The sequence below is a fragment of the Etheostoma cragini genome, chromosome 10, assembly GCF_013103735.1.
Source record: "Etheostoma cragini isolate CJK2018 chromosome 10, CSU_Ecrag_1.0, whole genome shotgun sequence".
NCBI lineage: Eukaryota > Metazoa > Chordata > Actinopteri > Perciformes > Percidae > Etheostoma > Etheostoma cragini.
Genome location: NC_048416.1, coordinates 3548642 through 3573479, shown reverse-complemented (window position 1 = coordinate 3573479; position 24838 = coordinate 3548642). Strand labels below are relative to the sequence as shown.

The 24838-nt window shown below is 41.2% G+C and overlaps 1 protein-coding gene across 5 annotated transcripts in view; it reads left to right on the top strand.

Moving 5' to 3' along the window:
• il1rapl2 (interleukin 1 receptor accessory protein-like 2) overlaps positions 1–24838 on the top strand; it is a 464615-nt gene that overhangs the window by 404612 nt on the left and 35165 nt on the right. For all 5 annotated transcript variants that reach the window (XM_034882944.1, XM_034882941.1, XM_034882942.1 and 2 more), the window contains one exon: positions 18318–18450. In XM_034882944.1, the coding sequence (XP_034738835.1) occupies positions 18318–18450 (133 nt within the window). The remainder of the gene's footprint in view (positions 1–18317; positions 18451–24838) is intronic.

The following is a 24838-nucleotide window of genomic DNA, read 5'->3' as shown; positions in this document are numbered from 1 at the left end:
TCCGGAAGAACAACAAGTTCAGGGTCGACGGGTAAACAAAACGAGGCATAATACAAATGCAGCAGAGACAAGACAATGGATCGGAAGCGTGTCTCAAAGGTATTATATTACACCCATGAACGGGAGTGGACGGACCAGAAACAAAGCTTCTTGGGCAGAAATGCATAAAGTAATGAGTCTTTTGAGTAGCAAGTCTCAAAGCCCTTCCTCTACACAAGACTAAAGTCACCTGCATTCACTGTCCACATGAATTGAGTTACCAGTGTAGTACGTCAAGTCTCAAATACCAGTTAGGCATTAAAAACTAAAAAACTGCAATTAGAATAGATAAATGTGCGATTAATGTGCAATCGATCATGAGTTAACTATTACAGTCATGCGATTAATCTACTTAATTAAATATGTTAATCGATCGACATAACATAACTTGTAAACCCGATCATACTAAATTGAAACACATTAAACACATGTATCAATGAAAGCATCTTAAACAAACAATGAATATACTGTTGCTATATTATGTTTGCTACAATATGGTTTATGATATTTCTGCTACATAAACAACATAGAACCAACCTAGAAGTAAGTACGTCTCTCCCGTCAACCTGCAGCTGTCCAGCTTGGAATGCTACAGTAATATGAACAGCTTGAAACCATGTACTAAATGTAAAATGTCCAGTCCCCTGTGTGCCTCCAAAAACCACAGACTCGAACAATTCAGGGACCAAATTTAATTTCCAATCCTTCTTTTAGTCTACTTTGTTAACCATTGGCCCCAAGCTGGAGAAATAGATGACTCTGGGATGTTTCTGGACCCTTGGGTAACAGCTGTCAGGCAGCCATCACCTGCCACCTAGTTCTGTCATAAAACACTCCACCCCCTGCCCCACCCCCCCAACACACACCCACTGAGACAAAAACTATTAGCACTAGTATCCACCTGCGGGCTCGCTTGCTTTTTCTTTCCTATATCCTTTCTTTTACTTCTCCATCTGATTCTTGATTCTTTATTCAGCTCACTGTCAACTAACCTCAATGGCCACAACCATCTGCTCAATCCTATTATTTTGATTTATCTTTTTTCGCTTATTTCCTGTGGTGGTTGGTGATTTTTTCTTTTTCTTTTCATGGGTTGGACAGCAGGTACCTCTGCAGGGGCCTCTGGTTAGGCACACAGATGAATTGTTTGTTCAGCAAGAAGCCCATACTCTCAAAATGTCCATGATCTAGAAACATCGACTCCATTTAGTGTCTTACCCCATTATTACACACCTGTGCAATCTCCAAAGCAATGCAAGAGCTATGCAGTATATGTGTTCTTTGCCGGGTGCCTAGGTTTTTGTTGCCACTGTAAGGGAAGAGATGTAACTGCATGGCTAATTTTGGGACTGTATAGTCATATTGTATTGGACTGCATTAAGGTTGTCCAGTATTTTAGATACCCCTGTTTAAATAGAAAAGGGAACCCAATATTAGAAACCCCTCAGGATATTGTCACTCTCTTTGCAGGCTACGTAGTGTTTTCTGCCCATATCAATATGACAAGACTTTTAATTTGTTTCTACTTATTCAGAGTCAGCATATTCGCCAAAGTAGATGGCGGTTGGCACACAGGAGTCTTGACACTGAAACCGAGCAAGGTACTGCTGAAGATAAAAAACATATTTTAGACATTTAAAAACTAGATAATATCTGTACAAGTGCATGGTATTGTGAGAATATTTCTGACTGCTTTAGCTTGCCGTCAAACGGCCATTTACAGCAATCTTCTAGCCATCAGACTCAAATTATTATTATTACATATTATCGCGCTGAACACGGGAGTTGCTGCTCTACCACTGCCTTGATTGGTTAGTTTGTTTGGTAGTTACTAACCCTTTGAAAACACCAACGTCACACGATAAGACATACAGCGGCGGTACAGCATTTACCATGTTCTGCGAGTTAGGAGTGTTCTGTCAAATGCGTATGCTGGCTTTAAAAAGAGCATAGATTTATACAAAGGACAGTGGAGATTCTAGGGTCTGTTGTGGCCCTAGGCAAGAATTCCTTGGGAGCCCCTCAAAACCAGAGTTCTTCACCATTATGTTCTAAACTGTGCTTACAGACCTTGGCAATGGCTAATGCTGCCACTATGCCCTCCAGATCTAAAGGCCTTCTCACATGTCGCTCTGTTGAAATGAGACCCAGTCCTGAAAGTCTCTCCTAGGACAGGAGCTAGACGGACCCGCACTCCAAAAAAACATGAAAGAATAACGCCATTAGTCTAACGTTAATGCTAGCGAGCTCAGGTTATTTATGTGTCTCCCCCATAGTTGAGGTTAAATTACAGCATTCAGACACTTGCTGTTACACAACTTTATCTTAATTTACTTCCTACTGTCTTGCTTTTTCTTCTCATTCTTATTTTTTTCTTTCTTTTTTTTTACTCTCAGAAGGCTAACTCCTCCTTCATTTTCCTTTGACGTTTAATTTATTTTTTTAAATTGTCATGCTTTGACGGAAATGACACGGGACCCCCTTCAGATGTCATTGCAGAAAGTCATTTGTGTAATTGGGAGGGGGGTTGCGTTCACAGGGGTTGCCAAATTTTGAGACACTTCTGTGGAGAAAGTTTGTCAGCCCTCAGGGGCCCCCTAATGGCCTAACAACAGATTCAGTTCCTCGTTAGAAAGAGGTGCTGGGTGGTAAAATGGTGAAAATATACTACCTATAGCGTACAATTAAAGTAATATTGAGTTTTTTGACCACAGCAGTACATTGCGTGGCTTCTGTGTCTATTGTGTAATACACTGACTCAGGGCTGTAGCACCAAATTCTGGGCCCTGTAGAAAGGCATTTTCTATGGGCCCCTCCCCGCATCCACTATTCATTCTTTGTGGGCCCTCTTCACATCAGTGCCCTGGGTACCCAGTCCCCTTTCCCCCCACCAGTCCGATGCCCCTGCACTGACTGTGGAAAGGTACCTCATACAACCCTACTTCAAAATATCCTACTATTCCCTAAGTATTGGCATCCAATTTAGAGCCCTACGGAACATTTTAGCATCTTAGTTTTCCAGACAAAAAACTTTAATGTACAGTGTACAGTGATGCCAACTTAGCGATCGTTAGATTTAGCTACTTTTTAGATCCCACTAAGCAACAATTCTTTCTTCAATAAAGGGACTAGTGACAAATCTAACGTCAGTATTGTCCTGCGAGCGCGTGAGGTCTTTTGTTCTTGTGTAAACCATTGTGTGGATGGAGATAATTTTTGTCTCACGAGAATGAAAAACTAGTCCTATAGATGTAGCGTCAGAGCTAGTATACATATGTTTATGGTATCAGGTTAGGTTGACCCTGGGCTATCTACAGAGACCGCTTTTTTACAGTGTGTTCAGGGGACAGGCAGCTAGCAGATAGTGAGAGGTTTTGTACAGTGAATTCAAGGAAAAACAGCTAGCAGATAGTGAGATGTTTTTTTATAGTGTGTTCAGGGGACAGGCAGCTAGCAGATAGTGAGATGTTTTTTACAGTGTGTTCAGGGGACAGGCAGCTAGCAGATAGTGAGATGTTTTTTAGTGTATCTGGGGACAGGCAGCTAGCAGATGGAGAGATTTTAGCTGCATGTAAAAACAAATGTTTTAGCCTAAAACACGCATGACATCGCTTAGAACACCATTACAATGAACATGCTAATAATTTACATTTAGTAAAGGACCACTTAAATCTACTTTGGAAAACTAGGAGCAGACAGAAACTTTGGCCTGGCAAACTATATCAGTTCTGAATCTGTCAGTGACGTTGGATTTAAAACAAGCCCCTCATGACTGGTCATTTAATTAACCTTGTCAAGCATATCTGCAGTAATCTCCCATCTAATTTCATCTGTTAATTTAAAACTGTTCTTAACGAGGCCAACTCCCCAGCCAATCAAATGTCAGCTATAGCAGCATAAAGGACTTGATTAATTAGAGCTGTCAGGAAATGGCCAAATATGGACAAAGAGGTAGGCTAGATTTCCTTTTATTACTTTCCTGGGAGAGTTATTAATTCTCTGGGAATCACCTAAGCTAATATGAGCAAATGTGTGTGTGTAAGCATGTGTGTCTGTGACGATGAATCAGGAAGAGAAGAGGGGAGTGAAGGCTAAGGAGAAAGATAAAGTTAGAAATGAAGAGATAGAAACAAAGAGTCAAAAACAAGGGAAGAAAGAGAAAATATTCACTTTATTCTGAATAATGAAATACGTCTCTTTCAAACTTTGTGGCAGCTTCATTTCCTTTTCGGCAGGAAATTGAGCCTTAGCATTTCCTGAAGTGATTCTCCATCTGACATTATATTAAATAATATTCAGTCTCTCCAGTGTGATTGTAATATCAAATTATATTGAAGATCTGCATATTGCTGTCTTGTATGTCCCTGTAAACCGGTTAAATTGGGTTTTTCATTAATGAAATATTTCTGATGAAACTTTTTCGGATCAGTTTTTCAAATTTAGGCACTATTTTTCCATACTAAATTTTCATTTGCAATGAAACTGAAGTGAATCAGATTGTGTTTGTATTGGACAGCTTTTGACCCGGATCTGTTTTGGCCCGTTATAAAGCACTGGTGCACTGCCCGTTGAAATTGTGCCTGTTTGGAACAGACTGAATGCTTGGCCGTGTTGCTGCTCGGAGAATTCATCAAAACCAGATTGTAGCCCAAAATTACTTCCAGAAGGACCGCAAACCACTTCATATGCAACTCCCATGTTTACCTTACTACTGACTTACTGATTTACCTGACGGAGAACGTCAGATTCCAAATGTGATCACAAAATATCACAATGACAGTGGACTAATCTGACGTCATGGCAACGCTACCCACCCGGCCTGTTATGAGAGCTAAACGGCACATAACTGCATTAATTAACCACCAGAACCGGACTCTGTGTGTGTGTGTGTGTGTGTGTGTGGAGAGAGAGAGAGTGAGTGAGAGACGGTGTTGTCTTGTGTCGGATCATTAAGGGGCAAGGTTACCTCCCCTTTCTGTGCTTTGCCCACCCAGATAATTTAGCCCACCCATGAGAGAGAGACATCATGGCTATCAAACAAAAGTGGCAGTTTTCTTTGCAACAGATCGAAGTGGCAGTTGGTCAAGACCACACGCCCAGCCTCCACTATCCCCCCAAAGCTACAGACTCAGACACATCCCAAGAAAATCTCATTGTGTTAATGGCTCTAGTGGCCGTAATTCTGCACCAAGACTGAATTTCAGGAAAGAGACTTCCGATACAGTATTAGTGGACAACTAAGGCCCTATGTAAAAGAGACTTCAGATACAGTATTAGGGGACCACTAAGGCCCTATGTAAAAGAGACTTCAGACACAGTATTAGGGGACAACTAAGGCCCTATGTAAAAGAGACTTCAGATACAGTATTAGGGGACCACTAAGGTCTATATAAATAAAACAAAGAGCATTACGTCATGGGACCTTTTAAAGATTATTTTAGTATTTTTTGGGAGGTTTCCCCTTATTAGTGACTGTGAATAGACAGGAAAGGGTGAAGAGTGATGGAGGACAACACGCAGCACAGGACCACAGGTCGGACCCGGGTCGCTGCAGGACTCAGCCTACATGGGGCTAACGCTCTTACTGGGTGAGCTAAAGGCCGCCACATAACCCTGATTCATATTAAATGATGCCTAATTTTTGAGTTAAATAACCCCAGATGTTATAAATTACATGACTTATATTTAAAAACAGAGGAAAGTATGTAATGCATGATCAACGACGGTTTTCGTGAATGGAATTTTTTATTTTTGGGCAGTTTCATTGACAAAAACCGATATTTTTCATATAGAAACTTAAAATGAGAAAACAGGTCGAATTTGACCCAAGGACACCAAGATGGTTAATATTATGAACATATCAATGGCCCATGATTTAAGTGTGTATTTAACTGCATCTACAATATTTATGTCCCTGTTAATTATATCCTTCAAGTGGACTTAAATACATTTTTGAAAATGTGCACATGCATGAATATTTCAGTGTGTTAAAGGGAATTAAGTGGCTCATATCTCACCAGACCTGACCTGTCAAAGACACCAAGAAAAGGTTACTGATGTGTGCTTGTCAGTGGTTTGTGGTTACTATCTCAACTGGCTGGTGGATTTAAAGCGTAATGGGTTGCCCTTTGTATCACACAGTCTGCTGATGAGATTTCATAATATTAACTATGTATGCACGGCATCTAATCAGTCGCTCCAGAAAAACGGGATTATGCGATTGCATAATTCAATGCATAAGTATCCAAAGTCTGTATATTTATGCAGGGGCCGCATTTTTTTCAAATGCGCTGCAATTTCGCTGCATAAATTGCTGATTTCCGCGCAAAATAATGCAGGGCTTGCATGATTTCATAATCCCCGCATTTTTGTTGCTAAACTGTCAAAAATATCTTAGCAGAAAGTTGAAAAATGTCATGTTCGCTTCACACACGAGCAACCATTTCCCCCTGTTGCAATGTGAACATTATGAAGTGACATAATTACGCAACAAGACAAGACAAAATTCCCGCAAATTCATCGCATAGAATAGCTTAAATATCCTGCATATCCCATTGCATCTTTGAAAACGTGGATTTTTGCCTGCAACAATCACAAAAAAACTCAATGCATTTTTCTGGAAGGAATGTCTATTCTAAAGCGTGTTGGAAAGAAGAATCATCTGAGGTTTCGTTTTTTTCTTCCCATTAAACGGGTGATTGTAAATATTGAAGGCGTTTGGAAAGTTCCATGACAAATGCGAATGCCGCAGCAATGTGTTGCCAGATAATTGCAACATTTCTGTAACATGAGTTTTAAAAACTGTCCACTCACAAACGCTGTCAAATACGGACCATCAAAACCTGACTTGAAGGGAAAATACCTGTAAATGCACCTGTTTGCCTTTTTCTGGACTATAAATTACCACTGAAAATCATAATGAATTTGGCCAAATCACATTGTTCTCAATAATCATTGAAGAAATCATTTAGGTTGTAACATTTACTTTTTGAAGGGATTTTAATGTTTTAATGCCATTTACAATAATTATGCCTCAGCAACAAAGGACCGAGAGTTGATTAGCTAGCTTAGCATGACGAATGGAAGCAGGGGACGAACAGCTATGTACATGTTTTCATTTGTATGTCTCCCTATTAAAGTCCTGGAAACGCAAACAATAACATGTGTTCTAAGTCTGCCAGACCACAGGAAAATGTTTTATCAACCACGAGCCAATCTACATTGATTAAATCGCCAAGTATATAAAATAAGGTTTAAAAATCGTGAAAGAATAAGCAGTATTCTCTGCTCTGAGACACTGGGGGCATTTTTAAGGAAGACTCTGAGCCTTAGAAAGACTTTGTGCATCAACTTTCACTAGTTCACTAGCACATGATTGTAACGTTGTAAACAGTAGCATACAAGTGGTAGTCTCACATTACCAGACCTTCCTCCACAATGCTGCGGAGGAGGGTCTGGCTAGTCCTCAAAGCATTCTGGGATGGGAAAACGTGCTCTGGTTTACTGGCATTTCTTTAACCCTCCTGTTTTCCTCGGGTCAAATTTTCCTTGTTTTCAAAGTTCTGTACATCAGAAACAAGGGTTTCTTTTAGTGCTGTCAATTACAGTAAACGCCTAATTGCCAGCGTTCATGCAAACCCTTTTTTTCACATGCTTTTGCAACAACTAGTAATATTAGAAAAACAACACACTGGATCTAGCTACACCGGAAACAGAACAACAGGCACACCGCCCACACGACGCTTGGGCTCGCAAGCCGGCCAAAGAGTAGTAGCGTTACATTTTGAGTGGATGGCAAGACTGAATTGATCTGTGTGTTTTTGTCTGTATGAACTAAGCTAGCATCGCAGCACTTCCAGTTTGAAAAAGCACTTGATGGCCAAGTACACACCCCCCCCCACCTTCCCCCTTTTATTGATGGACAGTGTGAATGGCTGATCCAAGTGAGAATGTTAGTGTGAAATTGAACATTGCAGTAGGCTAGATGTGAATGTTGTTTTAAAAAACCCAAAAAACGTTTGCACAAAGCGGGCCGATCCACTTTTCCGTATTAATAAGAGCATTAGTGATGGCCAAATGAAGCTTTGTGAAGCAGTGTCTTTATTTTCTTACCCCACTCGATGGCGCTTTTGGTTTTAAGAGAAAGAGAGCAGTGTACATGCCATTAACTAGCTACCTTTTTGTTCCATGGGATTTGTTAGAGTACACATTTTTACTATCGGGATAACTTTTTTTTCAAATTTTGATTTTGCACATGTGGACAGTAAAGTGCACTACACGGTAGAGGTTTAGTTTTAGTCGTGCAACAGACAACTTCGATTGATTTTACCCTGCAGAGATCTGAGGAGCAGGTAACGTCCTCAAAATATAGGTGTCTATCTATACAAATTGACTCCTGGCTCCACTGTAGCACCATATTTCATTAAATACAGACAGGAGTGGTATTGATCTTCTCATATAGCTCCCAGGAAGAAATTAAAATATGCTAAATTGTCAAACGATTCATTTCATACTAAGTTGCACATACTGTTTGCACCATGCAGTGCACAATTTTAGTCAGTGTTTAGTTGTCTCTCTGATACACAGGCATTGATGCATTTTGCATTTGAGGTGTGCACCAACAGAAACTCACAATTTACTAACTGATGAAAATGACACATCAGAAGCGTTAATATTTAAATATGGAAAATTGTAGTTGGCACACAGGATGTGATTTTGGAGCAGCGTCACTGCCGTGTACACAGCTTCCCTAAAAATAGCAAGCATTTTAAATTAAAAAAGGAAGAATTTCTTAGAGGCAGGATGTCTGTATATAGATGAAATGGAAGCGTGAACAGCCTCCCAGGTTACAGCTGAGCTGCCCACACAGACACGTGTGTGTGTGTGTGTGTGTCTGTACATCTGTAACATATTTGGTGTGTGTGTGCGCGCAGTGTGCATGCATGTGTGTGTGGCACCATCTGTGTTGCCATGTGCAGCTGCGCTCCCTTGGAGCTCAAGACCCAAAACTCGGCTGTTACCAAGACAACCCCCATACACCCCATACCTGGTACACGCACACACACAGTGTTCAGACCACCTAAAGGTCTAACACTGACGACGTTACCATGGCCTGTATCGAATTTGGAATATTGTCATATTCTGAATAATAGTGAAATATTGGTGTGCGTTCTCGATTTGTGGGCTTTTAAATGAACAGATGGACAGAGACGTACTAGATATGAGGTGTGTGTGTGTGGAGTATGGGTACATTTATACTGCTTTTATTCATGAATTCAGTCACACACCTTCTGTGGTACACTGATTCAGACCTTCTGTAATGTTCAGTGATTGGCAGTTGGAGCACTTCTAAGACTTGGTTGGACATGAAATCATCCAGGTAAAGTAATCAGTACAAAAGATAAGCAAGTTGGAAAACATCAACATAAAAAGTCCATATGTGTACAATTTAGAGATGTAAGAAGAGAATTTAACTATGATTCTTAAGGTGCATTTAAAGGTCCAACGTTCTGCTCCTTTTCAGGTTAAAACTTATATTTGGGGTTTCTACTAGAACATGTGAAATGCGGAAATGCAGAAATGCTGAAAGCTCTGGGTGTGGAGGGGATGTCTTGGTTGACACGCCTCTTTAACATTGCGTGGAAGTCTTGGACAGTGCCTAAGGAGTGGCAGACCGGGGTGGTGGTTCCCCTCTTCAAAAAGGGGGACCAGAGGGTGTGTGCCAATTACAGGGGTATCACACTTCTCAGCCTCCCTGGTAAAGTCTACTCCAAGGTGCTGGAAAGGAGGGTTCGGCCGATAGTTGAACCTCGGATTGAAGAGGAACAATGCGGATTCCGTCCTGGCCGCGGAACAACGGATCAGATCTTCACTCTCGCAAGGATCTTGGAGGGGGCCTGGGAGTATGCCCAACCAGTCTACATGTGTTTTGTGGATCTGGAGAAGGCGTATGACCGCTCCCCCGGGAGAAATTGTGGGAGGTGCAGCGGGAGTATGGGGTGAGGGGGTCCCTTCTCAGGGCCATCCAATCTCTGTATGACCAAAGCAAGAGCTTTTTCCGGGTTCACGGCAGTAAGTCGGATTCGTTCCAGGTGAGGGTTGGCCTCCGCAAGGGCTGCGCTTTGTCACCAATCCTGTTTGTATTATTTATGGACAGGATATTGAGGCGTAGTCGGGGTGGGGAGGGGTTGCAGTTTGGTGGGCTTGGGATCTCATCGCTGCTTTTTGCAGATGATATGGTCCTGATGGCGTCATCGGTCTGTGACCTTCAGCACTCACTGGATCGGTTCGCAGCCGAGTGTGAAGCGGCTGGGATGAGGATCAGCACCTCTAAATCTGAGGCCATGGCTCTCAGCAGGAAACCGATGGAGTGCTTTCTTCAGGTAGGGAGTGAGTCCTTACCCCAAGTAAAGGTGTTTAAGTACCTTGGGGTCTTGTTCGCGAGTGAGGGGACCATGGAGCGTGAGATTGGTGGGAGAATCGGAGCAGCGGGTGCGGTATTACATTCCGTTTATCGCACCTTTGTGACGAAAAGAGAGCTGAGCCAGAAGTCAAAGCTCTCAATCTACCGGGCAATTTTTGTTCCTACCCTCACTTATGGTGATGAAGGCTGGGTCCTGACCGAAAGAACGAGATCAAGGGTACAAGCGGCCGAGATGGGTTTCCTCCGGAGGGTGGCGGGCGTCTCCCTTAGAGATAGGGTGAGAAGCTCAGTCATCTGAGAGGAGCTCGGAGTAGAGCCTCTGCTCCTTCTCGTTGAAAGGAGCCAGTTGAGGTGGTTGGGGCATCTGGTAAGGATGCCTCCTGGGCGCCTCCCTAGGGAGGTGTTCCGGGCACGTCCAGCTGGGAGGAGGCCTTGGGGAAGACCCAGGACTAGGTGGAGAGATTATATCTCCAACCTGGCCTGGGGATGCCTTGGGATACCCCAGTCGGAGCTGGTTGATGTGGCTCGGAAAAGGAAGTTTGGGGTCCCCTGCCGGAGCTGCTGCCCCCGCGACCTGATACCGGATAAGAGGATGAAGATAGATGGAAGGATGGATGGATGGATACTAGAACATGTTTACATTTCTTCATGTTCGTGGAAATCTCACTGTTAAAACATGTGAGCTTTAAGTGAGAACCATGGGTTTACTTTTACTGTCCATAAGTGCAAAATCTATTTTTTTTTTTTTAAAGGTATTCACAATAGTAAAAAAATAGTACTCTAACAAATCCCATAGAACAAAAATGTAGCTTGTTAATGTCATGTACACTGCTTTCTCCAACTAATTCTATTCTCATATTGATTATAGGGGCCTTAGCCTGGATGTTCTCAAGTACTGTATGCTAATCATTTTGGTGCACACACTTCTTCAGGGCTGCAGAGGTGGATCTTTTCTGATTACACTGACTACCTCTGACTGCTTGTAGGATTACCTGGTGTGGAGGTTTCGATAAGAATAGCATCATAATCCCTAGAACCTTTCAAAAAATAGGCTTTTGTGGTTAATGTGTTCCCTTGGGGCTGATTATATTGATTATATCATTCCATGTACCTATATTTGTAAAAAATATATCAAATTATACTGCTTTCAAGTGAGCTCAATCACCCAGATATAATAATAGCTATCAGCTACATGCATCATCCCTATCTAATAAACTAGTAAGAATAATTCTCTACCAATTATGTTCTTTCTGTCACCTCAGTCTCCTAGCCACCTCCCAAATGTATATAGTGAGGCCCCTGAAGATCCCGGTTTCCAGGTTGAGAACCACTGGTATGTGACAGGAGTTTTAAGCCAATTTTGATAATTGGTGCGCCTAAATTAAAGCCTGAGTACACTCTGGCTCAAGAGGAGCTGTCTGGACTTATTTTTCCGCCGTGTGCAGTTCTTGCTGAATGTTTGTGAGATTTAAGTGGAAAGGATCTGTGCGTTAGTTAGGTCCTTTTCAGTGGAGCATGATGTTGCCAGAATTAAACAATGTGCGCATGCAAGCCTGATCTGGCTGCAGCTTGCTGTCAAAAGGGGCTAGTGTCTTTGCTGCAACAACAGATGGGCATGAAAAGAGCAGCACACAGAAGGCGGACGCAGAGGCACAGTGATCATCCCGCACCAGTCAACTTTCTATAAGTCAGCTGCTTGCTTATGTGATGAGAACGTATAAACTAAAATCCCATGTGTCCCCTATGGGTGCTACAAGCTTGTCTGTGGATGTTAGCATACACTGCAGTAGGTTTAGACTCCACACTAACAGTACTCATTCAGTGATAAATTAAATATCTCTTGTCTCTGGGATTTGTCTTTTTTTAATCCATCTCAAGTCTCTACTGAGCACGCTGCTCCCCTGACACTTCAATGACAATTCAATAACCTTTATTTAACGTTAATCTTTGGTAATAATTAGGCTAAGATTTAATAAAGTGGCCGAATCACAGATGACAGAAAGCAATATTTCAGTCAAATTCTATTAACTGTGGCCCTTGTCATAAGTTAGCATTGTGTGTGTGTGTGTGTGTGTGTGTGTGTGTGAGTCATTTCCATCAAGGGTTGTCCTACTTCTCTCTTCCGTCACACTGTTCTTCTTCTTCTTCCTTCCGTACACGGATAGTGTTTAATACTAATGTACTTCACTGTACTCCTTACTGTTTCCAAAGTAATTGGATTATTCTACGGGGTATCCACTTTGTGAAATGTCCCACTATGTCATTTCAAGGTGGACAGGACCTGGGTTTACTTGTTCCCATCAAACACTCACTGTTCAAAACATCTCACAGAGGCAGAGGTGTTTCCATATTGGTGAAAGGTTTGTATACAGACAGAGAGGGTAGGAGAGATACAAATAAAAAAGAGAACATAAGGTGCAAAGGAGAGAAGGGAGGAAAGACGGAAGAGGCATAGAGAGGGAAAATTAGGGAAGAGACGGTAATCCTGACAGAGGGGAGAAGAACAAAGCAGACAAAGAGAAGACGGAGAGACAGAGCATCTATTTTAGTGATTAGAAGACGTGAAAGCAAGGGGGGAACGGGGAAGCCCAACGAGTGACAGGTGAACCAGACTAATGATGTGAAAAGTGGCTACAACAGTTACAGAGGAAGAAGCAGAGATGTCAGTCTGTCTCTGTGTTTTCCCAACTCCCTCTGTCCCTTCCTCTCACTGTTCATGAAACATCACTGCTGGCGCCGATCACTTTCTCCAGGAATTCGGGATCTTGCCATCACAAGAACTGATGTAAACCATCACATGTTATGTTCACATAGGCTTTCAGTAAAATCCATCCCTTTACACTTAAAATTCATTACATTTTAATAGTAATTTGACAGAAAAAAAAGTTGAGAGGTTCAAACGGCATATAGCAAATGGACAAGTGTCTCTCAATTTCTGAGTTTTAGTGCGGAGTGCACTGTAATTTAAGAAATAAGTTTGTGTCCCAAACTTTTAATATTTGTAAGAATAGCTAAAGTAAACTCGTTAAAGTGATGCAAAATTAAACCTGTTTACCGTCATTCTATTTAATTCCATGTTCTTTGAAAAGAGGTTTTTACAGCTGTGATTTATCACAAATTAACACAAGGTGGGGGAAAATGTAACCTAAAAAATGTGTTTTTCTAATAGCCACAGCTAATTCTACAATAATGGCTCCAATAATTACAAAATCTGAGATTCTGAAGGAACCGAAAGAGTTTTAAATTATAACATGTTTGCAACATTTGACGTAACACATGATGCTACATAATGTATATCTAATCTTGTTAGCACCACATGACATCAGGCCAGCCCAACGATTTGAGAAAATGTCAAACATTGGCTTAGTTACACAACCAGCTGACACAGAGCAACGTTAGTAAGGTTTTAGCATTTCACTCTGTGAAAAGTTTGAAGAAAGTTGTTCTCGTCCAATTGATGGGTCTTAGAGTGCAACACTGTTTTCCCAACTACGTGAACACACCTTGAGCAAATCCTTCCTCCAATCCTCGCCTTCTTATCTTACACCTCAACTAAATGCATGAGGAAATAGTGTCCAGCCCAGTCTCATGGCAGTTCTTGAAATGGTCACGTTATTTAATCTATTGATTTGTGAACATGACAGATTAATGGTATTCATTTAGGGTGGTGAGCATGAATTTTAAAGTAATGTTTTTCAATGTGTAACATCTCAAGATCATGGAACAATTACGGTAGATGTGGCCAAAGTCTGTGCAGGGAAGTTGGTCTGGATGGTGGGTCAAAGAACACAGGACTTTCCCCCCGGAGACCGGGGTTTGCATCCCGCGTGTTGCAGTTCCTTTGTGAGGTTTTCTTTCTAACCACAACCGTCGCGTTGTTCTGGCCGGCGTGTCATTTCCCCGTTGTTGCGTCCCGGTGCTGCTTTGTTCTCCGAGCCAACACATTCTCACTTCCCTCTTGTAACATACGGACGTTTGGTCAGGTGGAACCCCCTTAGCTTAAGCATAAGCCAAAAGCTATTCTTCCTGGGGTCCTACAATCTATCCCTTTTGACGCTGTAATGTTAAGGAAAAGGTTGGGGCTGGGCTTACCTTTCCGTGACATACGGGAACAACGGGACAGTTGGGTTTAGAGAAAGGTCGTGGGTGGGCTTCCCTGACACGCAGCAATACCGGGACAGTTAAGGACACACGTGGGACACAAACCCCGCTCTCCTGTGTGAAAGTCCTGTGTTTGACCCATGAGTGCAGCTTTAACACCATTTCCTATATCTGTCAGAGACCAGCGTTAATGTTTGGTTGTCCTGCTTTTTGATGATTTGCGGGCATGACACTTGTATCCTGTCCACCGTTCTTTGTTTCTAATAATCGTGTGGTGCAGTAGAGTAACCTAAATCAACTATGTTCTAATTCATCTGGATTGGAGTTAAACACTAGAAACATCACAATAGATGCACTGCTTAATATGGAAGCAGAGTCACTCACACTAATCACGTTGAGTGTTACTGTGGAGGATTTGTTTCATTTTCAGTTGGTTAACTTTGGCTGGTGAGATTTTTTTTAATTTTTTTTTGTAGCAGTCTGAACCAAGGAAACAACCTCAAAACACAAGGCTTTACTGGCAGAAGGAAACAGATGTCGATGTCTGATAACCAGCAGTTCCTCTTGCTTGGATTGCGGCATTACAAAATGAACCAAGGGCAAACCCCAGTCTAGACTGAAACTCAGATCCAGCTGCTGCTCTTTGTGCATCCACGTGTCATGAATGTTAGAGATGATTCGACATTCAGAACATTAATACGGTATTGCAGCAAACAACTATTTGCTATGTAAAATATAGTGTAGTAACCAGATAATAAAGCCACTGTCCCATTGTGTGTGTGCTGTTGTGGGTCATAAAACACAGTTTTTTTTTAAGCTGGGGAGCAGAGTTTGCATTGTAGAGATGACACAATACTTTTACCCAGGTAGCGCATGTTTTTTTGCCGGGAGTGTTGTAATCCAAACCACAACCTTATTCTAATCCTAACATGTTATTGTGGTGCCTAAACTTGTCGTTCTTGCCACATGACACTCAATTATTGTCAGCTAAACTCAACTGCCACAGCCCCTGAAAGGACCGCCACTTTAGGTTCACTTTTTCCCGGCTCACAGTAACATTTTGTCAGCTAAGATCAACTAGCAACGCCCTCTGTGATCACAGTGCTCTGTAACCCTCTCCCGGCAACCTTTTGTTGGCTCAGTTTAATGGTAAATTGCGCTGAAGTTCACTGTCATGTGACCGGCAGATGGTCGCTTAATTTTGTAAGGTATCATACAAATCGGTATGCATACATTTTTGTACAACATCATGCAAGCCCATTCATGAGAATGCGTTGGTGTGAGAGCAGTGTGGAGGCAATCCCAACCCACTGTTTTGGTTTTTCAGTAGTTACAGGACAGCCGCTTTAAAGAGCAGGGACTAGTCTGTCTGGCTGAACTAAAGTTACAAAGACTGGAATCAGGTTTTCATCCAAAAGTTGTGACTTTTGTTTACATACTTGTAATTGGGCAATGAGAGTGATCCTGCTCTGCAGCAGTGCCCAATGATGACGCACCAACTTGAAAAAGCACCCATCAGTCACTTGCACAAAGTGTTTCTTTGATACCAATGACAACAACATAGCACCAACCTTATTTTTTCAAATACTTATAAACACTCTGCTGCTTTAGCCACTAAAAGAAGTGATGACTCAGCCCGGCTGTATGAGACTGGATTTCAGGGCCGGTAGTTGTCATGGAGGGAGTCTGACACACGCACACGCACACACACACACTCTGCAAGCACAACCCACACACCCCCTTATGCCACACAAGTGCAAACAAAGTTGATGGTTTTAATCACCATAACATGATGAAAACACAAACACACCCTCAGGGTGCTAATCAATTACTGTGGAGCACACTTACACACACCTACATACACTACACACAGGGACACAAACACTCAATCAAGCTAAACTAATTTCACTCTAATTCAGATTTTTTGGGGTATAGGTAGTACAATATGCTGCCTGCCTCAGCACTAAGACAAGCAAACACACCACGAGCACTCACCAACACACACGTACAAGATGTTTGAAGCTTGGCAGTCCACATCCTCTCTAGGCTTGTTAGAAATTCTATTTTTGATAGACAGACAAAATGCTTTCTGTCTTCCCATTTTTACATCAATCAGAAGAAGTGAAGCACTGGAACCAAACACAAAGCAATCATCTGGTGTTTCCATATGAACACAGTTGCATTTTGCCATCACCAATTGATAAAACCTCATGTTTATTCAACTGATGAAAACAAACCTTGCACAGACGCCTGTGCATTTCTGACTCATTCCGCATACAAGTTAGTCTGGCTGTCACCAGACCGAGCCAAGCTCAATAGATTTGAGATTGAGCATTGGTCTGGGGAGCCTGCTCTGTATTTACTACTGTACAAGAGGCGAGACCAATGGCCACTCTGTACGCAAAAGGAAAGTCCTTCAACCAGTCAGACCAACGATCCGGGTGACGTAGAAGCGACAGTGGCATCAACGTGTTGCTGCGCTTTGGTGGCGTTTGGTGCCCGCTACGTTGAATGTAAACAAGAATCTACTTGGTCGCTTCTCTAACGTTTTTGTGTTAAATCCACCAATAGCGCGCCAGGTGGATAAGCCAGTTTGTGATTGGTTCCCGCAAAATTGTGAACTGAAGCAGGAGAATTAAATATGCAGGTTTCCAGACTGAGCTGCAGTGAGAAATCAAATCGCTGGCAGAGTGGGCGGGGCTTACCCAGTCTACATACAAGTATCAGCCACACTGAATGTCTAAAATGTAAATATGTTTAGTGTTAACAGTGAATTCAAGTGCTTGTCTGACAACAATCTCACAGAGAACACACTCTAGACTGTGCTGACAGAGCTATCATTAGAATAATGCTGAGGTCTATCATGATGATCTGCTAACTGACTGCCTAACGAGGTAGCGCCCATTAGAATGCTCATTAATACTCCATCATCGCCATTGATAGCTTTAATCACTGAGTGGTGGCTTTCAAGGTCTTACAGAACGGTGTGTGTGTGTGTGTGTGTGTGTGTGTGTGTGCGTGCGTGTGTGTGTGTGTGTGTGTGTGTGTGTGTGTGTGTGCGTGTGCGTGCCTATTTGTCCTAGTATTGTCAATTGTCTTCCAGCATTCATATTTTATATGAATTAAATCACAAAACCTGTTACATTTAGCCCTTCCAATACTTTAAAATAGGCCATTTTTTTAACATCTATGAGACTTTAATGCATTAGACATTTAATTTACAGAGATATCGCCCCAACATTAACCATACCATGGTTGCTGCAGCATGTGCAAATAAATCATGTAAGAGGTAGGGGTCATTCTATACACTTTTATACCATCTGACCTTGGTGGAGTTGCCCGCTACTGGCCATTAGAAAGACTGCAGGTTTTAGTCACTATTGGCTACAATTTTCAGGCCTGCAGCTCAGTCCATGCTACTTATTACCCCAATTCAAGGGGCTCCAAGCAGGTACCCTTCTGCACACCTAATATACAGTAGCTACCTATGTTGGTACCTGAGGAGGGCAGCCGGCTTCCGACTCTCATCTTCTTAGCAGTTATAAGAACCTAAATTTGTTACTCCAGATTTTCTGATTAACATTGTCTTCTTTTGCTCAGAATATTGCAATAGGCATGGCAGTTTTTATTGTGTTCATTCCCCTCGGTTTTGGGCTGCCGTGGCTGTTTCAGCAGCACTACACTGGGAATAATGTTGCTGTTCCCTCAGTATGCTGTTGTCTGTATTATAACAGTGTTGTGTTTTGTGTTGCAGGTATGCCTCTCAGTCTGGAATGCAAGGCGTTTTTCGGCTACAGTGGAGAAAACAGAAGGCCTATAATCTACTGGATGAAAGGAGAAAAGTTTGTCGAAGAACTAGCAGGACACATTAAAGAAAGCGAAGTCAGGTAAATACACCAGCGTCAGACGAAACATGAATCCACTAACCCTTCATAATTTCTGGAGGAGGGGAGACAAAAAAAGAAAGTGCAGTTGATGCAAATTGAAAGTGAACCAAAGATGAGTAAATAATAAATACACATAATTGTACATAATATTGTAAGACACGGCATGACAGTATTAATTATAGCATCTCAAGTTTACAGGTTTCTACTGTTAATTCATTTCAGAAAAAGACTTGACTCCAGCTGCGCTCCTCACACTGTCAGTATCTAATTTGCTGTCTTATGATTTATGACTCATTGAGAGTTCTCTGACAAATTTCTTTTCAACTTTCCAAAGAAATTATGAATACTAATAATATAGTTAAAATGAATTCATTTTCTCCCCTATTGGGACCAATTACAGTGGGCTCTATTGGGAAAAGCCTGATTGTCTGCGGGGCATCAAATATCATTAGAACGACCTGCCAGATCACCATGGAAACCATCAGAACACTCATGGTATCACACTGCCTGAAACACACGTAGAGTGTAGTGCTTGGGAATATTACTTAAAAAATGTATCAGTAACAGATAGACGTTACCTTAAAACAGCTAAAAAGAGCTGATTTATCAATGATCTATTTTTATCTGTGTCCCTGCAAAATGTCGGCAGAGCAACAGCTTGTTCAGTTTGCTGGTGATTGATACTGCTTTTTTTAAATTGACAGATGCAAGGGGACTACTTTGGGGTTTTACATAGGTGAGCATAGTTCATGTGTCAGATTGGGCTCTTATGATTCGACACCTTTCTCACTCTTCCAAGCATTTTTTTTAAAGCAAAGAAAGAGGCCGTGAAACGGTTGAAAATGTTATAAAGTCTTAGTGGAGATCACAGGACATCAAATAATACATCCCAGGAAGCACATCCACATGGCAGCTAAAGCTTTAGCACAACAACAAACATGGAATCCAATAACTTTGCCTCTGTATGGCTGTGTGACTGCTCTCCTCTGCGATGGGGGAAGAGATGGGATGAGTGATGGAGGATCGGAGCACACACTTTAAATCTAGGCTGACTTTAAAACTTAACCTGTGAATACTACTGTGCTGCAGTACTGCGGAATCACTGAATTAAATATTTAATTTCATACCCCAACTTAGCCAACTCCTGTTGCAAAATGAGTGAACACTCTGTAATGTGGATGTACAGTATATCATCTAGTCTACATGGATGCAAATGAAAAACGATGCTTTTAATAATCACATTTTTTTTCCGTAGCTCTCTAGATCAAACATTGAATTCACAAGTATTTGTTGAGCTTTTGCAGTGTGAAATTTCGAAAAACAGGTCCAATGGGGCAACAAAGATGAGTGGATGGATGAGGAATACACACTTAGTACACAAGACATTTGAAAGTGTGCACAACTACGGCAGGTACAGTAGGTCTAGGTTCAACCAGGATGTCAGGTTGTAAGTTGACACTGGACATTTAGAACCAACACTTTGGGGTTTAGCTTCACTGTTGGGCTTGGTTAAATATTTCAACTAAATTTGACTAACTATTTCAACACGCATGAAATAGGAATGTCTGTAACTAGCTTTGTTATTTTTGGAGTGTAGTAAAATGAACATGATACTGGTTACTTGTTTGAATTAAATTCAGTTCTGGGGTGGGGAGCACCTTGTAAGACGTCAGCCCAAAGTCTTTGTATTTGTTTGTTGCGTTTCAGTATTTAGAATTTTTACATCCCACATAACGGGGAAAATTTGTTAACAACAAAATGCATGTTACGTTAAACTTTAAGCATTTAAACGTTAAAATTATAGCAGCAGTCACATTGCGTGTGGTTTGTTCAAGTGCAAGTTCAAAATAGCAAGCTGACAAAGATGGCTGTCGTTCTTCACATGCACTACTCGCACCATGTAGGAGATCCACATCGTGACACACACAAAGATGTCAGTCAATCAGTTTCTACACAACCACACAGTCCTGGGAAGAGGTCTATGAGTCAGATTAAATGAAAACACTTTGTAGGTGTTTAGAGCCATTAGAAATCTGTTTCCAGCGTTAGAACGTTTTACAGCACTAATACACCTTTCTCAGCAAGGTGATATGCGTGCATGACTCAGTTGAGGAAACAAGTAATGCAAGGGTGTGTGACACTAATCTTAGGTTGATGAATCAATAATTTCCTACACTTCACCTCCTGGGCTCTGTAAAATAAAATGATTTGAACGATGATTAAATTATCATTTTAAACAGCATTTCCCGCTCCTCGCCTCCTATTGAGTACAACCTCTAGCTTTATTTCTTTTAAGGACATAGTGACTCCATGATACGGCAAGGAAAAGCCTGTGTTTTACCCCAAGTGTACTTGCACCCTGCCAACAGCAGTTTGGAAAAAGTCTGGCATGGATAATCGCATCATTTTTAATAACTACACTGTGGGTTCAGTACTTTTTTCTCTCTTTTTTATTGTTAAGCCTGCCCACTTTTGAGCTACTACTCTACATTCACCTTTTAAACAGCATCCTGTAAAATAGATTTATAACATAGACACAAAGACACAATTGCGATTTAGTTTACTTACCTTCGGCACTGACTCCCTTCTCTGACCTGGAGGTAGTCAAAGCTTACAATACAAAACACTTTTAATGTAAAATATTCTCTTCTACCCAAAAGCCGTCATATTTTATGTCATCAACTCAGCCCACCAATAATAATGTAAATGTTTATTCCTCCCTGAAGGGAAATCCTTTTGCCTCATCCCCCGCTCCCTCCACAGGGAGGTCAGAGGTCAGAATCAGCTACAAAACAGCACCCTTGGAGCTGGGAGGACTCCAATATCTTGATCTAGGAGGGCTGCTTGCTGACCTGCTGGGGCTTGAACCTGGGTTCTCCATTTAAAGGGTGGTCTCTGCAACTGCTAAGGCACTCAGTGGCCTCTGGAATGTTCACACACGGGAAAATAGTGTGTGCATGAGTGTTTAAACTTGAAACTAATCATGCCCTGTGGTATTAAATTAACCTTTGCCTGATGAGTTCTCCATCTTTCAGTCCAGTCCTCTGGGCACCTCTAATCTAATCACATCGCTACTCCAAATTCAACAATCGCACTACAGCAGACAGCCTCCTGCTGTGATGCAGATTAATCTGTCCACTTTTAGCTTCTATCACCCATCCTGCTGCAGCAATGGGCATTTGACGGCGTGTGTCCCTGTCTGTTTGCATAGGATCAAATGGCCTCCAAGACCACGTGAACACCAATAATTACTAATTCTTGTTACCATGTGAGAGAAATCTTGACACTCTTAACTTATTATTACTAAACCACCTGGAGAGAGCAGCCAGCTGTGAATATGTGTGACAGACAGGATTCTTCAGACTTTTTCTCTTAGCCTTAAACCTGCATCTGTCTTTGTAAGAAATAATTACAACCTGTCAAGAATTCAAGTGTTTTTTTGTCAGAATGTACCCAGACACAGTAGCAACATAATATATGGGCAGTATCATCAGTTTTACTGGAGTTTCAGTGCTGTCCAGCCCCTCTACATTTCTCAACCTCAGCTAGGATGGTTCATGGTTCGCGTATACGCTATGAATTTGTAATCACAATATTTCCATTTGGGCCAGTGCTTCCTTCATATTTTCACTTGAAGGCAGCCCTGGCCCATATGTCTAGTGGTGTGAAGAGGCTTCTTTCCCTACTTGAAATTCACATCAGCTTACCAATCCAACAGCTGTCAAAGCCTCACTGTTTTAATTTGTTTTTAACCAGAGATTGTATCTATAACAGTGTAGATTCTTAGTTTCTCCTGTCTCCAAAACATGAATATGGTTAGATCAACAATGGAGGATGTACTATCAAGAATACTACTGTATATGTGGACTCTGTGTGTATTAAAGGCATGTATCAGTTGCAGATGTGAGAGGTGGGAGACTGAGTGGAGCTTTTAATAATGAGGTAGATAGTGTGCAAAATTGGGAATAACTGGGAAGACCTTTGTGACGAGTGATGATCAAATGAGATTTGTCAGTGTTGTAGTGGTAATGGATTAAGTGGATATGTAGAAAATGTAGGTAATATAGGTAATATTACCGAGTGGCAGCAAGACAAAGGGTGAACAGGAGAGGACCTAGTGGTGAACCCTGGGGTACACCTTGGGACAGAGTTGCGGTACCAGATCTGGACATATGGCTGAAGTCATGAGAGGTCAGTACCCCATGTAGTTAGTGATACTAAGATTTGAGGTTTCCAGGCAGGAGAGAAGAATGGTGAGGTTAATGGTGTCAATTTTAGCTCATTTAAATCACTCATAAGTAATTTAGTGGAATGTGTCGAGTAGTGTGTTTAATAGCAGAGGTCAACACAGCGTTAGAGTTATAGATTAGAGAGAGTTGAAGGGAGGTAAGAGGAAAAAGGAGGTCTGAAACGAGTGAGAAGATATTGAAGGGAAGGTGAGAAAAGGAAGAGCGGAAGTGATGTTTTAATCGAGGATTTTAGCAAGTCACTGCTTTTAACGGTGACCTCTAATGGTTGGCCCTGGTAGATTTGAGAGTGATGCACACACTCAAATACCCTGACACACAGAGAGAGAAATAAAATACACTTGCATAGGTAATCGCATTGATTTGATGTATTTCTCCAGGGACCTTTTTAAGTTATTGTGACATTTTAAATTTAATGATCATTTCTGTAATGTTGGCCATGATAGTAATAATACTTAGATTTCACAGCTTTTATTCCTGCTCCGCTGCTGCTAAACAGATAGAGAAAAAAATGAATATTGAGAAGGTTATTCCCACAGCGACCACTTGTGTTAAAAGTGTGTGACAAAATTCTATGCATGCAAGCCCTTGGTTAAAAGCCTCAAGTGACAGAAAGGTTTAATTTTCATGGTGAGTTGCCAACAGAACCACATGGAACTACCACACGTTACCTCAACGCTGTTTTCTATGGTTAGACTGGGCCAACTCTTGTGTGGTTTAACCCCGAGTGGCTAGTACACAAACCAGCACACATTGTAAATAGGAAGAAGGACTAAACCACCCCATAACACAACTAACCTTAAGCCAGGCTGAACAGGAATATTAACCTTTTTTTCTTCTTTTTTTTTAAACGTCTTATGCTCTTTTGGTCTTTCAATTCCCTTTCTTTCTTAATTATTAGTTTGATAACGTGCAAATCCAGATTTTCACACAATGTCAATTTACTTTTGTTGGTTTATATATTGGCTGCTTTACCATTATACCAAAAAAATTGATTTGTGTGATTAAGGCCATTCAAACTGTGCAGGGTCAGCTACTTCATCATGCAAATTGAAAATGTAATCCCATTGCTAGGTTTTTATTAGATGGGTCATTGCTGTTTCTGTTAGCAGCATTTGTGTCTCCATGAATAACTTTTTATTTTCCACATTATTAAATATTTATAAGAAATAACCATAGAATAATGCACATTAAGAATAATTTACTTTTTACTCACTAATACTCCACCCTCTTAGATCTATAGACCAATGTAAACCAGTCCACCAATAGCTATTATTATTTAAGTGCCTGGGATTAGCCAGTTTGTTTTCCTGACAGTTAAACATGTCACTTTTCTTATATAATGCCAAAAACATTAAAAATATATATCTTTTGCAAAAAGTCTGTTTAAAGTCTGATGGTGATAAAAAAAAATTACACATCACCTCTATGTTGATATTGTGACAATAATGTAGCGTTGACAATTGGCGCTTTAACAAAATATCTTCATAATAGATTTTAGATCAATAATCATTAATAATGTGGAAATAATAACTAAGTGGGAAAAAAGCAATAGCAGAACATTTAAAACAGTCTGGTAAGTTCAGGCAATGACATTTCTTTGCTCTGATGCTGCCTTTAAAATGAAACTTAAGGCATTTAAGGCACTTAAGGCAATCTAAAAGATCTAAGATATCTCGTCTAATGTCGTGATATCAATATAATATCAATATATAGCCCAGCACTAAAATACAGTATGTAGTACAGTGAATACACATTTTCATATTTAGCATGTAGTACATTAATTATTGCTTTTGTTTGGTTTAATGCCCATTTTTGTTGTAGTTCTTATTTCTCATTCACTACCATATCCTGAAAATACACTGGGCCCTGTGATTGCAGTTTAATTACAGACACAAGACCTATATTCAACAATGTGACACTCTAAGAGCCAGTCAAAGTTTATCTTTGTTCACACTCTTTACACTTATTTTATCTGGTCCTGTCCCAGTCTAAGGCAATATCCTATGAGGTTCAAGCTGTGAATACTCAAGCATTAGACACTGGCTTTTAAAACAATTCTCCCTGTCGGTACACGATCCGTCCTGCCTACACGATCCGTTCTGCGCATGTGCAAGATGTTCACGCATGCGCAGATGATA